Here is an 18,821-nt window from a genome sequence, read left to right as displayed (position 1 = left end):
TGTTTTTAGAAATGTGTTTTAGAGAAAATGACTATGATGATCAAAATCATGTCAACTAGTCACGATTAGTCTATTCATCATTGCAGCCCTACTTTATATTACCTCAATAGTAAATCTGTGGTGTTCAGGGATAATGTGTTAATTGACTAATGGCAAAGCGATCACTGTTTGACTGCAGGAGTCTCATTAGATTTGTTTATGCTATGAAGATATAAGTGTTTCATTAGAAAAATACACACGTTCATGCTACCAGACTGAGGGACCGTGCACTTGTACATCCTGAGAACTAATCAGATAAACACAAACACGGCTGCTAGTAAAAAAAAAAAAAAAAGAGTGTAGATTTTGGGAGAAAAACAAGCAAAGATTCTAAATGTCAGTGGGACTATCCTGGCTCGATAAAAGTCAATAAATAAATAAATCTGAGGTAAAAGAAGTCGGTTTTAAATGAGGATACACAAGAGGAGAGCTTTTCTGCATTTTCAGATGGGAAATTTCATGTTTCAACTTACGTTTTTTTTCTTTAGAACTGTCTTTTTTGTATCAGTATTTGTGTTCAAGTGAAAAAATGCATACATAGTAGTAGGGATGTGGCAATTCGATCGGGCCCGATTTCCGATCACGTGGTTTCAGACTCAATCGAAAATCGGATTTTGAGTCCCAATTAGTGATTGGATATAAATTTTACTCTGATTAGTTTGATCAGCCCTATACATTTCAAGCTTATTATTAGTCTCTCACCTCCGTATAATGCATGAATGGATCACGACATTTTAAACTCTAGTTGTGATTACGCCGTGCGACCCTGCATGTCCGAGGAAGTTCACGGATCCCACACAGCAGAGTCAGATTAAGGAGAAATGCTCAATAACTTGGGCATTGACAAACAACGGTTCAATATAATTTTGCGCGACCAACGCTGACGTGCGGTTTTGTGAGCACAGACACGGGGTGCGGAGTGTGCGCTGTGCGGCGTGACACCGTGGCTACCGCGAGGTACCCCTGGCTTACTCGAAGACATTCAGACGGATTTCATCAAGAAAAACGTACATTTTATTATTTAAGCCAGAAGAGAATTAAGAGTGCAGTTCTGAAAAGCACATTACAGGCCTTACTTTATGACACTGATTCATTTAATACGCACTTTGCTTATTTGTCTACATGCCTGCTGGGTATTTGAAGTTGAGCTGCTATTTTTATTTAATTCAAATTTAATTCAAATATTTATTATGCAAGCTGCCTCAAAGAAAGATGCACTGTTAAAGTGTTAAAAAATAAAATAAAAACTGGGGACAACCTGTTTATGTTGGATTTGTGCATTTTTTACTGTGTTACAAAAGTATCGTATCGGGACTCTGTATCGGCAGATACTCAAAATCAGATGACTCGGAATCGGATCGGGGCCAAAAAAACCTGCTCGGGACATCCCTACATAGTCAGCCATCACCAGAGAAGTCCCGTAGGGCAGCTTTGACTGACCTTGAGGTGGTAGATGTTGTCTTCCGTGTCCAGGTCGACGCACATGGATTTCTTTTTGATGGACATGACGGACAAGCCCACGTCGATGCAGCCATGGATCTTTCCCTTCTTAATCTGGGAAAAACAAACACACAAACCTTGTCTAATGTGTGTATGCAACAACTACAGACAGGTGGCGCTCAAGAGTACTCACGTCTCCTTCGCGTTTGGCATACTTCATGATGCCTTTCTCCAGCAAAAAGTATCTCTGGAAGAAAAGGCACATGTAAAACCTTTGACTAGTAATAACCATCCAAAAAACTGCTACTACCGCTATTATTAACATCAAAAACTGTGTGTGCAGTATTTTATTCTATTAAAACGGATGATTCTTTCGTGTGGTGCAGCTCTGGCGTGTACACCGGTTACATTTGAGGGTTTTTGTGAAAAATCGAATTAATTATAAACACATTTTAAACACTTGAAAGCAAACAAATGGTATCTGCTGAACTAAAACAAGAATTGAATGCATTTCTGACAATATTTAAAAGGCAATACGCAGGTTGTATGGATTATTACATATATAAAACAGGCAAATTCAACTTAAGACCCAAGGCCAGTCTTCTAAATATTATCATCTTTTACTCAAGTTGTTGTTTACTGTTAAAGCCCTGGTTTAATTAGTAGTAGTTTAGTCCTGGTTAAATCCTGGTTTAGTCCTAGTTTAATTCTGCAAAGTAAAGCCTTTTGTATTTTGTTGTCAGGCATGGACTAGTTTCAACCTTTGCGATTATATAAAAGTGTCAATACAATGTTTTCACGTGGCAGTGTAACATGTTTTAGGCTGTGTACTGAATCTGAATCTACCTATTTTGATCAGTCATAAACCCAAGAGTAGTGTCTTGTGCGCCGTTAGCTGGCTGGAAGCTGTTAGCGTGTTGACAAAACTCCACTTCTCCCTGGGAACAAGCTGAGAACGGTTTGAATACCAGGAAAGTGCTACAGAAGGCCGTTAAGAAAAAGTAAACTAGCTCGTCTTTCATGGTTTGAGAAATGTAAATAAAGACGGCTACAGCTCCGTAAAAGTCCAGTGATCTTGCAGGTGAAACTGAAGGACTCAGTCTCACTTTTGTGCAGCATGTTTAGGACCGATGTGGCTCTAATACAAAGCAGCAGGCTGTCTAACGTCTCCAGCCGCTCAGTCCAGTGCAGGTCTGGCCCACCTTGTGCCACCCTTTCATGGGCCACTTCCTCCTCTTGAGCAGAAAGCCTTGCTGTCTGTCGGGCTCCTTGATGCTGGCAGGGGCCCCCCGGAGGCCCTCCACGATCTCCCAGCTGTCCTGCACAGAGCCAGCCATGGAATATAGGATGAGCCAACAGCTTCACGCGGGTCACTATGACAACTGCCAAAATAGAAACTACTGACACAGAAGCTGCATTGAGCAAAGTTATATGATTATGATCAGAGTTTTGAAATGTATTTTTCATGTGCAGTAGATTATTTTTTTCGTTGGTCTCCGGGACGATGTTATTGCTTTGTATGGCACGGCTGCAACGACTGATGAGTCATTAATAAAACTAACTTGTAATTGTATCTTGATCATTGTAATCTGGACTATACAGACCAACACATACAAAAATACCCATTTAAAAACAAAGATGGCAGCATTATTAAATCAAAATGTCAGAAAAGAATAAACAATTTCAATGAACACTATTCATTCATAAATATTCTTTATCTAGAAGCCTTGAATTACCATATTTCAATCTTTGTAATGTATGATAATATATTTAAAGACATAAAATACAATAGAAATAATCATTAGTGACAGAGTTTAAACTAATCAATCCTGTGGAGCAGGAGACGCTACAGGTTAACTTCTTCTCTTCTCTAGATTGTCCTCTACCCCGTTTTTCCATTTAAAACGGTCTTAATTCTTAAACGTTATAATTTTTGGGGTGGAAATCTGACATTTAACGCGCAAACGGACGGACACATACCTGGTTGCTGTCATGTTTGGAGGAGCCGCTGCTGTCACTGAGCGTCGGTGATGGTGATGTCATCATTCAGCGCCGGCGTGTAGTTCTGTCAGCAGCAGAGGCGAGAGGGGAGCATCACCGTGACGATGAGGCGCACCTGTAGAGAGGTGAAAGGCCAAATGTAACGGAGACACAAAGGTACATGTACTGCACTGAACCAGAACATGAGAACACGTGATTCGACAACAACAACACACGTTACGCAGCTAAGCAAATGGCTCCTGCTTGTTTTATTGTATGCAAATGTAGCAGGTATGATCAGGTAACCTACAACGTATAAAGAAACAGTGGCATTTATAAAGCAAAAATGTCAAAAAAGAACTAACTATTTCCTGTATTCCTTAACAAAACGCTTTATTCGTAATTAGTTTCTATCTAGAAGCCTTCACTCAGCACATTTCAAACTTTATTGGTTGATAATGCAGAATAATTGTATGATTAATCAACTACTCAAATTATTGTTAGTTGCTAGCTGTAGCAGATTGGGACTTTCTAAGATTTTAAAATTTAAGAAAATCTACTCAATTACAGTAAACCATACTTTCCACCTTTGCAGATCACATGACAGTGAAGTGAGAAGTATATGAAGAATGAAATGCTAGAAAAAGGATGTGAAATTTTAAAAAGGTTCACAATGCAAATTTCATCATCCAGAAATCAGTAACATTTGAGAGAAATCTGTTAAAACATTACAAGAATCAGAACTGTCGACGTCTCAACTGCAGCGAGCATGTTTTAATGTACATTCCCTCACATAAGTGTATGAATGTAGTGTTAGTTAATACGCTTTGCTTTTAATCACCACAAAGATTGCACTGTTATTAGATCCTCCGCTCCCTGTCCACACGGGCCTGAAACAGCACCACACGTGTTTCCTCCTGTAACTGAAACTTTAAAAAAGGTCTTTTGTGAAGCTTCTGCTAAACATCTACAACTAAACAACTGCAGCACTCACGAGGACAAAAACATGTTAGAAATCCAAACTGAAACATACAGAGACAGTCCTCAGTCCACACCAACGCTCCGGGCATGTTTTTATCAGTCCCTTTTAGAGGATTCTATTTGAAATCACTTTTATACATACCGAAAACCTACATTGAAATGCATGTAATATATTCCATTATTTTGTCTGAATACGACAAAATAAAACAATACTCAAATATAAACTATATAACTGATAAATTAAAAATATATTAAAATAAAGTGTTCAATAGAATAAAATACAAGACTTTGACTAAATATAATCATTTACGTTGCATTATATTAGTGTAAAAAATGTTTTGTTATGCATTCATTTATCACTGATTAGATAAGGAAACAAATCCCACACGCTCGCCACAAGTTTTTTCTTATTTTCTCACCACTGCCATGCTATTTGCAGCTTGTATTGCTTGACGAAGTACAGCCATGTATCTTTAGATTTTATTACAATATTCTGAACACCACCAAATGAAAGAGTTCTCAAGTAGCATACAGTTGGTCTTAAATAAGTATTCTGAATACATATTTCTGGTATATGTATCTACTTACTTCCCAACATTGCTTTTAGAATACAGTTCAAATATATCAATGTTAACAACAGAAAGACACGTGCAATGACAAAACATAACCTTTACTTTTATATTTCTTTATGTTCATTCTAAAGCCACAAATACTCAAAATCTTAAAAATATCCACACTAAAAACTGAAAATTCTACTTTTTACAATTGTATAGAAAGTTTAAAAAGAAAGAATAATAATAATAATAACAATAATAAATAAATTAAACTAAATAAAAATGCAAAATGTAAAGCTAATTGAAAAAGAAAAAGAAAAGAAACTTGCAGAGTGATTTGACAAAAAAGGGGATCTAGGGACATTTTTGAGAGTTATCTTACTTTCCAGTTTTATTTGATTACCACATTTTTGGATTCACATTTTTGAAGTGTCCAAAAACAAAGTTCTTGTTCCAGTCCTGACAATCATATCCATTTCGTGTACTCGTAACCCTGCCCACAGTTTGGGAACTGCCACCATACAAAGAGGAACACACAGGTCCCAGCCTGCTGTGCCGTGGTTGAATAGGGAGTGCTGCATTCTCACTCTTATGTAACATTCAACAATGACCAGCCCCACCCAGCAGCTTTTCCCATGACACATTTATATGAATATGCCTGAAAAAGCTTACAATGGAGAACTTCAGTAATACAAAAATGACCGGCTGAATTATTAGTCAATATCACATATGAAACTCTGCAAATGGCAAATGAAAGTGGTGGTTGGGCTGGGCAACAAAGCAAAAAGTGAGATGGAGCAATACAAGAAAAAAAAAATTATGTATTGATCAATCTCACTTTTTGATTTGATTTGATTTGATATTACCTGACCTGGCTTTTAGAGATTTTTTTTAGGTACCATTATAATAACTACAACATAATTAGCCTTAAAGGAGACCTGGTGCCCACGGGCCCCCAGGTGTCCTCTGGGCCTCACCCTTGAGGACCTGTAATAAATATAGACCACTTCATCTAAAGCTTAGAGTTTCACCAAAAACTGCCACTAATCACACAATTTCAAGCTGCTAAAGTCACCAAACCAAAGTGACGCATCTTTAAGTAACAAGCGCAGACATCGCTGGATCTGCAGCACTTTTAGACAAGTTTAGATCCCAATAATGTTTTAATTTAAAAAGGTAATGATTTACTTTAAAGATAAGCCAGAAGGACACAAATAATGCTCAATACCTTTGAGAATGTCAGGAGCAGGCTGTTCCAGAGAGCAGAGGACAGGACCACTATCAGACCAGGACCGACCCAGAACTAAACCAGGTCTAACTCATGCCGGACTTAACACGTTTTAAATCAGGACTCACACATGACTGAAATGAATATTGAAACATAGAGCCACAAGAGGAGGAACTGTTGAGTGAGAAAGATTAAACCCTCACACGACTATGTTCTTGTACTTGCTTTGCACCTTTTTCATATACTCTGGTAATAACTTAGTGTGAATTGAATACAAAGTTATGTGATTTGCTGATATTCTCTTAAACTGTTGTATTGTCTGGCGTACACGCGACTGTGACACGCTGAACGACCGGCCCTTTCCACACGGAGGGCCACACTAGTGCGAGTCAACGGAGCGGCCGCTCAGCGTGAGCCGATAGTGAAGTCAGGGAACGCAAAAGCTCGACGAAGGAGGAGGAAAGAGAGGGTGGAGGAAAGAGGAAGAGACAGGTAGTGCCAGAGCGTAATCTTACCTGGAAACACGGTTTTATTCCTTACAAAGCTGTTTGTTGTTGATGGGAGCCAAAGGAAAGTGACTTTTCAAGCAGAGAACCTCTCAATAATAAATCTTATAATACTCAAAAAGGGCTACAATTATGTACCAATAAGCTTACATTTATATTATTCAATCCATTTGTGGCCATTATATTTTATTTTTAAAATGATCTGGTGGATTAAATGGTAAGTAGGTTAATTGTTTAAATCCTCAGACAGGAATATTGGCAAGTTCAAACATACATTCTTTCGGCAATAATCGTGATCAATCGTAAAATCGCGACATTTTTCCACCAATAATCGTGACTCTTAAATTTGATACCGTGACATCCCTACTCCAAACAAAATGCTTTTTCTTTTCAAAAACCCAGGTAGATCATTGACAATTCAAAAATGATTACCATAATGTGATTAAAATTGGATTAACTGAACAGTCCTATGGAGGCACAGTATAGTAAAATTGTATACTAAAAATGTGAAAAACCTTTCTAATTGACACGATTATTCCCATGCATCTTCCAATCCCTCAGGTGCATGCATAAGTGTGCACCTGAGAGTTGAAACTACAGAGAACAATATCCTCAGAACATCCTGGGAAAGTAGTCTGGTGATTACAGACATTGTTTGTTATGGTTCCCTGCAGCAGAGCTCGCGGGCGGTGGCATGCCCAGAGCATGAGTCATCTGCGGGGAAAAAATGTGCTGTGCTCCTGTACCCAGCACGGAGACGGAGCATAGCAACACCGGCTCAACGAACCCAAAACAAGCTGTAAGCAGGGCATGGGGGAGAGAAAGGGGGGTGCAGCTGCTAATTCTTGAAAAAGTTTACAAGACCATACTTTGTGTTCAGTATAGATGCACAGAGGTGTGTCTAGTTATAGGTCAAGTAGGTACACGCAAAGGGCCCCACCGCTTTGAGGCCCCCTAAGATTAACATACAGCCATATCAGAATATTTAGGTCTTTTTTCGAAAAAATTCAACTTTAGATGAATAAACTTTAAGCATTCCTGTATCATGTTTGCATAAAAATTGCAATTTAGGATTACTGTTACAAGTTAAAAGGGACTGTACCCAATTTCTATTTATTTTTTAAAGTACCGGTAATCAGGTAAACTCTGTCTTGCCCCAGTACATGTATATCGTAAAAGCAGCTCTGTGGGAAAAGTATGAAAATGAGACCAGGATGTGCTTTCTGCATTTATTTATAGTGTTTTACTCTCTGGCCGTGAAGTGCACTGATAGCATGCTAGGTGTTGTTAGCATTACACTGACAACAAAACTCTGATCTGGCCACTGCAAGTTGGAGAAAGGGCTTATACCGTAAATATACTCCTTTGAATATTTAAGATGTGAGAATGAATTAGTGAGTAATACATGTGGATTGCTGGAAAGGGTTTAAAATGTGATAGTCCCGTTTTTGTACAATTTTAAGATGGCACAAAACAGGTAATGCCCCTTTTATGAAATACAAAATAATACTATTAACACTTTTCAAAATCAAAATGTCAACTGTGGGCATTGTAATTATTATTTTTTCTTAATTTCTTTTTTCAAAATCAAGACTCTAGATGTAATCTAAATCATCAAAGATAAAAGAATGCAATGAAAAAACTCAACCATAAGACATATATAAACTGTATTTAGACAAAAATGCTTTTAAAATATTGTCACAATCCTTGTGTTATACAATAATATTAGTAAATGTTTGTTTTCCATTAAATATTGTTAATGGGTCCAACAGCCATGGTCAAACAAAAGAGAACAACTTACTGAACCATTCATTTAGATTATCCAAAAAAAGGAAGATTTTACTATATATTTTTTTCCTATATTAAAAGAACAATTTGGGTTAGAGATGGAACACAGAATGTTCCCAACCTCGAGCTTTACACCATGAGGAAGTTCAAAGAAATTAACGTTTCTATAACTTGAAAAGTAGTATTTTTTATTTATTATAGATGTATTCTTGATTACAAAAACATTGGACAGAATAGTCAAGTGATGTTTTCATTTGGAGTTTTGGTTCTGAAGACGATTGTCCAATCACAAAGCAGACTGAGCCTCACCTTTGGGTTGCCAGATGCTGTGATTAACACCAGAAATAAACATCTGCATCCTCTCTTTGATCTGAATGATCAATACCTAAATCTCATCACCTGCAGCTGATCATGAATCAGAGCTAGTGCAGCCTCTGCAGCTCAGTGAACGCTCAACACCAACTCCCATTCATTTTCTCTGGGAGCTGCACAAAGAGGAGACTAGCAGAAGTGAACACCAGTGAAGAATTGCTCCAGGCACTAAACTAATCCTAAATATAAGTAAAAGCAACTCACTTCAGGCATAATGATACTAAATGCATTTTTTGTTTTACATTTTGGGAACTAGTTGCAACATGCAACAGTAGCTCTTAAACCCAAAATGTTATGGCCAATACAAGCCACTATTATTACCATTCGGTTAAACATTTCCAGCAAGTGCCAAGACAAACAGAGGTATGAAGAGATGATGTTTTTGTCAGCTCACTATCTCTGAATAAAACTGGCGCCTGCCTTCTACCCTGCTCACCTAAACGCCTCACTGAGCGGCCTACTTACCTGCACTGAGTGATTACTGCTGGACTGAATACCTGCAGACCTCCTCTTCACTGTAACACTACACGCCTGCTGCTGCCGCTGCCTGTTACATAATCACAAGTCAATCATTAATGACACAACACCTTGTAAATGATCTGTAAAGACGGAGAGCGCTCCATTCAGCAGGCTCACGGGGCTTAAACGGAGCAATCGAAGGTTTATGGTGGATGTAAAGGCAGCGCGCTTACGATGGCTTTTGCCCAGAAATGTGATCGAGAGGGAGAGATTATCAAACCATGATACACCCATAATCTGTTCTCCAGTAGCACTTTGAGTAAATGAGTCTAATTCGTGGCGATCTTGGTGACCTTTCCGTTCTGTCCACACAGGCAGATATAATTAAGCGTACTGCAGTGACATATGCCCGACTCGTGTGACAGGCCCGTCATGAAGATGGGAAGATGCTCCAGCAAATCGGCACGTAGTGCTGCAAATCGAGGGCTGCAACGATTAATCACCTAATCATGACTTAAGTCTCACAAAGCAAACTTTTGTCTAGTTAACACAATACTATTTTTGTTTGCCATGAATCATACATGGAGAACTGAGACGGACAGTTTGTGTTTTATTCTGTTTACTGAAATCCAACACTACAGTTTACACACAACTTCTGAAATGCGTGGGATTCTAATAATTATTCAGTATTACAATAATTCTCAAAAATACATTTTTAAAGATATTTGTTCAGGCCCAATCCAACATTATTTGTCTGTTTTGGTTGACTGTAGTGTGTGTCATAGTCTCCAGACCAAAAGACACGACAGGTTCCATTGTACATTATGGATGTGGTCAGATGACCGACCCGTCATTGAGGACGTGAGTGAGAAGTGGAAGTGAAGCACGGACTGGAACGGCTCAGGAAAAGGCCACCAAACATTCTCTCAATTAAGACAAAGCTGGGATTGAAACCAGGGAATGAATTGCTCTTCAATAAGAAAGGAAACTAGTGATTCTAAACATATTAAAAACAGATCCGCTGACTTGCTGTGTAAAACTGCAATGCAACCGATAAGAGTATGTCACAGTAGCGAGCAGTTACATGTTCATATTGAACAGTGGGGGAAACAGATTCATTTTTAGTGCTCAAAAAGAAGTCAACAAATTATGAGAGAAAACCTTGGCAACAATTTCACATCAGTCTTTGTAGATTTGTCATCAATCACTTCTGAAAAGAGACACACTGAGCAAGTGAAACATCTGTTCCACGGAGGAAGTTTGAGGAAGACAGATCCCAGATAATCCTTGAATATTAAAGCTGTTGCCTTCCTCCAAACATTCCCGCAGTCTGCTCTCAATAATACTCATCAGTCCGACCAAAGTCATGCGATGCCTCAACAGTTTCCATCCAGCCTGGAGCTGCAACATCACAACAGCGTTTACAGTGCACACATTCTGAGACGAGGAGCGTTAGCAGTCTGCTGACCATCCACCACTGCTGCGCCCGTCTACAAGCAGCTGACCGCCCGTGCACCATCACTAGCAGAGATAAAAAGGTCTGCATCTGTGATTCTGATCCTGGTTAATCTGTCGGATTACGCCTCCATCACACCTAATTGTGACGGAGAGTGTCTGGGGATTTATGGCGAGCGCTGAGGGGCCAGCAGCGCTTGACCCGCCTGAAGGACAGTTCCAGGCATTAGTCATTTCAATGTTGGAACAGGAAACGCCGTCAAGTGCTGCTTTTATCCTTTTACAGCAAAAGTGCAAAAGCCCCATTGAGTTCGCCGGGGCTTTTCAAATGCACAAAACTAACTGCACTTGAAAATATAGTTCTATTTTTGCTACAGGTGCAAAACAGTAGCATCATTGTGTTTTCCATCTTTTAAACATTGTTATTATTGTCCTTAAATCATGCTTTTTTTGTGGCATCTCAGGATTTAAATTATGTGTAGACGATCCCTTATCAGGATTTGTCTTAGAAATCCATCTACTGGCTGCAGAGGGAATTACAAATGGTAGATCAACAAGCTAGTCTGCCCCAACATGCTAATGCAGGCCACGCAGTGGTAAGGAATTTAATTTGTGCCAGAAATGCTCTGAACAAAGTCGGGCGATGATTTATGGACTAAAAAACAGAGCAGATCGCTGAGCTCGATCTATGACTACACCAATCTGGGAATTTTGGAACTGAATATTCTCAGCCTGTTTTCTGAGGCTCAGAGGGAGAGGACTTAGCATGCTAGTAGTTGTTAGCTTTACCGTGGCGGCAAAACTCGCTTTGAAAATTGTGAAAAGCACTTAGAAACTTATTTCGGTGAATAATTATACGATGCTCAGAGGAAAGTAAGATACGTGAGCAATGCATGTGGACCATCGCAAAGAGATTAAAATAAAAAATAGAGGTATTGTGCCTTTATAGAACACGAAAAAAATAGACAAATGTCATTCTCTGAAGTATATAATCTCATCACTTTGCGAACACAGAATTAGTTGTAGACCTTGTAATGAAAAAATAAGTGAACATCAAATGCTTGAAGATTAGACATAACCAAATCTCTGACTTGATTAAAATGCAATCAATTGCCCAGCCCTACATTCAAAATATTCATTTGGTCAATATTGCCACCTCTAACTATATTCTGTTGAAAACAGAAGCACCCTTTCTATATACAGTTAATATCTTTAAGAATATTATAAGCATGACATCCACCTCATCTTCCTCCCCTCCGCTGCCATGCAACACACAGCTTTTCCCTGGAAGCCTTCGCCTGTCTGCACGCTGTACGCTGCACACGCTGTACACGCTGTACGCTGCACACGCTGTACACGCTGTACGCTGCACACGCTGTACACGCTGTACGCTGCACACACTGTACGCTGCACACGCTGTACACGCTGTACGCTGCACACGCTGTACACGCTGTACGCTGCACACGCTGTACGCTGCACACGCTGTACACGCTGTACACGCTGTACGCTGCACACGCTGTACGCTGCACACGCTGTACACGCTGTACGCTGCACACGCTGTACGCTGCACACGCTGTACGCTGCACACGCTGTACGCTGCACACGCTGTACGCTGCACACGCTGTACGCTGCACACGCTGTACGCTGCACACGCTGTACACGCTGTACGCTGCACACACTGTACGCTGCACACACTGTACGCTGCACACTGCACACGCTGCACACGCTGTACACGCTGCACGCACACTGGATCCCACCACATCCAGACTTAACTTTCCCAAATCTGTCAGTCAGCTGCTCTCCATCCGGAAATCTTCCCTCCCACTCCTGACCGTTAACACTTTTTGAATCTACGCTCCAAGAGAAGTCACAAAAACAAGGGACACTTTGTGAAGCTGCTAGACCACACGACGTTGCTATGGACACAGAAGGCAGAAAATATGCTTCTTTGTTCTTTATGAGGAGAAAAAAATATATATATTTATAGAACTTGAGTGGAGAAGCGTGATTGGGTTGGTAGTTTGCAAAAGTAGTCTGCTTGGAAACAGAAGCAGGGGGCAAGACAAGTTCAAGAAACAAAAATAACATCACAACATTAGCTTGTAGCATTAGCAGTTGTACCAAGTTGCGGCAAAGCCTAGTGTGTCCCTTGGATCTGTAACTAAGGAAACATCAGATTGATTTATGGGTAATCCTTCTTCGCCTTGTCATCAAAGTGAATGTCAACACAAAGCCCGAGGGGGCGCTTGAAGTCTTGCTCAAGGGCAGCTGCTTGGTAAATAGCGACACAATGAGAAGTGTGGTTAGCTGATAAAACGTCATGCTTTATCATCATCACATGTCCTTTGCTCACGGTCACGAGGAATAGGTACAAGTATCGTACAACAGCACAAGTTGGAAGATGAAATAATGGGAAATAATTATGACTATGATTATTAAGTTTGTACCAGGATGTGAACAATGCGTAACATCAGTCATTTTAAGTGTGGGATGGCCAATTGATAATGGTAAGTATCTAAGTTTATTTGAGGATCATCATCATCATCATCATCATCATCATCATCATCATCATCATCATCATCATCATAATAATATGTTTGCATGGGTTCAAAATGTGTCTGTAAATGCCTGGCTGATTGATGGTCAAGATTACAGTTATTTTTATCAGATCGTTATGGCAACTTTGTGACACTTTTCTAATCAGACACTTGACTTGATATCCAAATGTTGTGCAGTGTTACTAGTTCATTTTAGAATTGTTTGCAGCAGTCCAAAATAATGATTCGCTGCGGGTTTCTGAGCCCAGAGCAGAGTTTATCGTCACGGTGAAGCTAATATTAGCATGCTAACAGTGCAGTTCTCGTTTTGCTGAGGCTGAAGTGCTTTATACACACACACACACAACAGCACCTGGCCATCTCAGAGTCAACATCAGCACTTCCAATATAGCTTTATATGGTTTTAACTATGTCAGTCTAAAATAAAAAAAATAAAAATCTTGTCTTGATGTTGATGGCATGAGTTGTGAGAAACAGTTAGCCTAGCTCCTGTGCACAGAGCCCTTTAGATGCAGCCAGGGCACGACGGTCTCATTTTCACCCCATGATCTGCTTTTGCAATATCCTGCCCCTTTAAATACATCAACTATGGCCACAACCATTTAAAAAGAGACAATTAGGACTAAAGATTATCATTAAATAGCGTGCAAGTGGTAAAAGTAGCTTAAAGTAGCCTATAACTGGCATGTGCTTGGGTCATTAAAACGCCCAACTGGATACTGTCCACGTCACATGATCGACAAGTGAAAAACGATAAAAAAAACATGTGGAGACGATGTGTTTTATGAGCGAACCTTGACATGATAAAAAGATACTGCACTTAAACTTTACAAGGAGCAGGAACTTTCCCAAGCCTAAATGACAACCTTCTGACTCATGTCACTTTACAAGGGCACGTGAAGGTGACAAGGTGTAATCGAGCAGCCCGTGACACTGGTCCACCCAGACAGTCAAATGTAGTGCTTTGTATTGTAATTCACTAAAGGACAGCAAAGATGTTTCACTATTTTAGTTTCACTGCCTCAACCTTTATGCAAATGCAGTGTTTCCCTCTCAGTCCTTCGACCTTAATCTAGTCAATTTAGATCCAGGAAAGATTCAAATTAAAGTAATGAGAGTTTTTTAAACAAATTAGTTGTACATTTTTGATAACCCTATTTTGAGGCAAATATAGAAAACATACAAAATGTAAATATATGTGCAAAACAACAAATATATAAACAATGCATTTCACAAATATATTCAAATTAAAAAAAGAGCATTTAATGAAACAAATCTGTTCATATTTTTGCATGAGAATCCACATTTGATACCACAGTCAGTATTGATTTATAGCGATTTTGTGTTCAATCTGCCCAATAGATAATATAAACCTAAATCATTAGCCAACCAGGTATTACGTTTTTTCTAAGTACTTAGCGTTGAAATAGAACCATTTATAGGTCATGTGTGCACTGTAAATTGCTATATTGATCTAAAATGGCTTAGCAATAGAAAGAGATCCATTGAATTCACACTCAAAACAGCAGAACTGATAAGCCCCTCCCCTTCATAGTGACATTTACATGTTTTTAACTTTGAAAAGTGACATTTTATAAGTCTACATTTATCACTCACAATGGTAATGTTTAAAAAAAAAAAACAACAACAACTAAGTACAAGGATGTGTGTGCATAATATGTCCCCTTTAATACAACAACTACATTCACCCTCAATCAACAAAAGCTCTATCAGGACGAGATTAGCTTGACACCAGCCTTTCCCTGACAGTGGATGGCGTCTCCAGTGGAGCAGAAAATGAGCCTGTGTGTGACATGTGCAGCCTCTCCTCACACTCCAGACCGTCACTGCATAGAGAGCGACCAGAGAACGACTTTAATAGCACTTTACGCTCAGCAGCACAACACGGGACGCGACAAAGAGCAACAGGGATTCAAAGGCCACTGACACAACTAATATATGTTAAAGACCACATGTTATGCTTCCTGTCCTGGTATTTGGCATTAAACTATGTCATACACAGATCTTTGTTTTACATTTTGGCTTAGTAATAGAAACAGGTCCATTAACTTCCTTTATTTGCTTGTTTTTGTTGGTGAAAAATTGTGACGTGACATTTTTTGAAAACGAGTACATGTAGAGTATGACCTGGAGTCAAATACAGAGTTGTGGGAGGTGACAGGGGGTCGGTGAAAACTGACATTTTCAGAGTCTTGAATGCATAGAATAATACAGGGTTACTCAAACATGCCTGAATTAACTGAAATATGACTTTTGAGCGAACTAACTATGAGGGAACAAATTATTTCTGTATAATCCGTCAATTTTAAAGGTTTGATATGATGCCAACTTGACTTTTTTGAGCTTAAGTTTCCTCAGAAAATGTGTCTAAATATCAATATGAGAATAGAACAGTCAGAAATATTAAATATCAAACAACCTGAAGTAATGTGTTTGTCTCTCCACGTTTCAAAACGCTTGTTCCTCACCGCTCTACCTTCGAGCACTGTAATTCATGTAGCTCCTCTGCGTTTTTAAAAGCCCACACACCTTGACCAGACTTGTTCAGATAATTTAGCACCTTTGACACATCCTTTCCATCCTCAACTTGAAACTCGTACGCTATTTCATCACTACAAGAAATGCTCAAGCTAAAGGGCTAACAAGACTTTTTTTGTCCACTCGTCTTTAGCTATCCAAATATTGTCAATCTCAGTACCATATGTATCCCGATGCATAGATACCTTAAAAGGGTATTCAAAGTTTAACTGTGCGGGGGAAAAATCTTTGGAATTTCATGTTCCCTGATATAAGAACACACTTGTTTTACGCTCAGCACACTCGGCCACAATGCAGTGGTAAGCAGACAGTCAAGTGTAAAACTCAGCCATTTATAATGAATTTATGCTGATTAAAACCACGTAGAGCAATGCGGTCACTCGTAACGAAACGTGTATTACAGGATTATAAGAGGTCAGTCACAATTAGGGCTGTAGTCCCTTGAATCACACCATTTATGCATCTCTATGATCAGACAAGCGTTCACACAGTTACAAAACTAACATTTAAACTGTAAAACTGCAGATTAAACTCACAATTTGCTCCCAAATATCAAACTAATGCAAATAATATCATTAGTCATAGCAGAGATGTCAAATCTTATGATTATTGTGAGAAAAAAACAATTATGTTCATGATTATCACTGAGAAATGTCTCCTCACACATGACTATTTCTCAAGTTTGTTACCAGCTTTATGGAATTTAACTGTGTAAATGACAAAATAAATCAAGTAAATGTGATTAAAAGATAAAAAAAGTACATTATAAATTAGGGTTTTGTTTTTTTCCACTATAGAATGAATTAAAACCACTTAAAGACTGTCCTACTAGTCAACTAATAAAAAAGTTTATTTAAAAAGGTGGTATGGACGATTTTTTTCAGCAAATTTTTTATCATATTTCCTCGTGGCGTGGATAAATCATTAGTCCTGCCACGTATTAATCATAAAACGCACCTACCGCTCACCTGCAGCTGCGTCAGGCTCGTCCTCACGTTTCCGCGTGCCTAAGCGCATGGATCTATCATAATATAGTTCCCTCGGTGTACGGGGCAAAATGAAGACGGAGAAAGACAGTTCGAGCTGACGCAGAAGTGGACAGAAATCTACGGTAGACGAGCGATGCGATGCGCTCCGTTGCGCTAATAAACAAACGCACGTGTGTGTTGTATTGGTCCCTAAAAGTGATACAGCTTTAGTCACATAATATCACAATATCCGGAACAAGGAAATGGTCTAAGAAATAGTCATACATTTTGCCCTGAAGAATTACATCTCAAATATCAACACAACAGCATTCCATGACAATGAAGACAAGATCCATGGCCCCACAACAAACGATTCACTTTACAGGCCACAAAACACAAAGACTTCTTGTAGTTGTGTTATCATAAATAATAATTAAATCAATAATGCTCCAAAACTTCCAGATAGCTTATCTTAAGAATATTCTACTCCACAAGTAAAATGACTGGAAGTGAACAGCACAATGTTGCAATCTGACACTATGAGAAAGCAGTTCATGGAAATGCAATAAAAAGTACAAAGTTTAGGTTGATTATGTCTGAACCAGGTCGATACGATAAATCACAATATTACACACGTATTATGACAAAAATAGAAATAGAAATATTCACAAATAAAGTGTATTAGTATTTCATTTGATTCCAGTCGTTGTTATAAAAAGTCATTTTGTATTGTGTTTTAGATTCTGTCCAGTCCAAATGATCAAAACACAACTACTTATTGGGGGTTTTTTGGTCGACTAATCATTGCAAAATAACATATTAAAAACAGTTTTAGTCTGGAGATGTATCTAAAACACCAAAACTCAATTCCATAAGAATAAATGAGATTTAATTTTGTTTTTGTAACAATTTGTGTAATTTTTCTTTGATGTTTTGTCTTTTATATGTTGTTGTTTTTTTTTAAATATTGAAAAATCGTAGTTGTATTTTGATAATTGTAATATGTCGGCGTAATCCCTCATTCGTCCAGGCGTGTTCCATAGTAGAAAAAGCTTCAGTTGTAGTCATCTGGACTCAGTTAGATAATTGTAATAGTTATTTGGATTATACAGACTGTAAAATACATACATAAAGAGCTTTTATAGCAACGACAAACTCAGGTTTTCTCAATAATACACTTTATTTGTTATTATTCTGAATTTAGTAGCTATAGTTGAACCTTTAGTCGGTTAAAAAAGTCACGATGTTCATTACAAATCGTTTGTGGTCGAAAAACATAATCGCCGACTAGTCAACTGCTAAAAGAACCGTCCGTGACAGCCTAAACACCACATTAACCTTCATTAAAACAGTAAAGTAAGAGCCAATACTTCTTGTAATTGTAAAAACCCAATTGAACCTGCAACTATGAAGTAAACCAAACTTATCCAAAGCCAGTTAATCGACTATAACCGACACAAACACGAGCCCGCTCCACCGTCAGCACTCCGCTTCAAAGCAAAGCTATTCAAAGTTGTCAGCAAAAACATGTCCAACTTCCAAAGCAATGCATGTGCTCGTAAACCCTCCAGCTGCTGCCCACAGACGCCATCAGAGCACCAAACACCGCGCGGGAAACAGATCATCCGCCATGAGCCATAAAAAACGACAAACATTAACAATTCTATCGAAAACGAAATTCGACCAGACGTTTAAGCGAAGAGGAGCGACGGCGCTGTCAGCTCTGCCGGTTAATTCAAAGTTTAACAACAAAACCAGCGACAGAGAATGTAGAAATGTGAAATAAATTAAAGTATGAAATGAGTATTAAAGGCACAAAAGCTTACGTTTTGTAGATAAGCGCTAAAACATCCTATTTTCGTGACAGATGGAAACAGACAACACTACCTGCTCCGTGCCTCGTCGTGGCTGGGGGAAGAGGGCGGGGACTTGTC

General features: G+C 38.9%; 1 protein-coding gene across 2 annotated transcripts in view; it reads right to left on the bottom strand.

Moving 5' to 3' along the window:
* LOC140361901 (oxysterol-binding protein-related protein 3-like) overlaps positions 1 to 18,821 on the bottom strand; it is a 31,309-nt gene extending 12,488 nt beyond the window's left edge. For both annotated transcript variants that reach the window (XM_072447802.1, XM_072447803.1), the window contains exons 1-5: positions 18,775 to 18,821; positions 3,460 to 3,595; positions 2,682 to 2,798; positions 1,673 to 1,726; positions 1,480 to 1,593 (exon numbers count right to left, since the gene is read on the bottom strand). In XM_072447802.1, coding sequence (XP_072303903.1) covers positions 1,480 to 1,593; positions 1,673 to 1,726; positions 2,682 to 2,798; positions 3,460 to 3,525 — 351 coding nt within the window. In that variant the 5' untranslated portion in view covers positions 3,526 to 3,595; positions 18,775 to 18,821. The remainder of the gene's footprint in view (positions 1 to 1,479; positions 1,594 to 1,672; positions 1,727 to 2,681; positions 2,799 to 3,459; positions 3,596 to 18,774) is intronic.

Source organism: Eucyclogobius newberryi, unplaced genomic scaffold (genome assembly GCF_026437365.1).
Source record: "Eucyclogobius newberryi isolate DKJ021-1_F unplaced genomic scaffold, fEucNew1.0.hap1 SCAF_16, whole genome shotgun sequence".
NCBI classification, from domain to species: Eukaryota; Metazoa; Chordata; class Actinopteri; order Gobiiformes; family Gobiidae; genus Eucyclogobius; species Eucyclogobius newberryi.
Note: the sequence above shows the minus strand (reverse complement) of the source record. Positions and strands in the feature narration are given on the sequence as shown.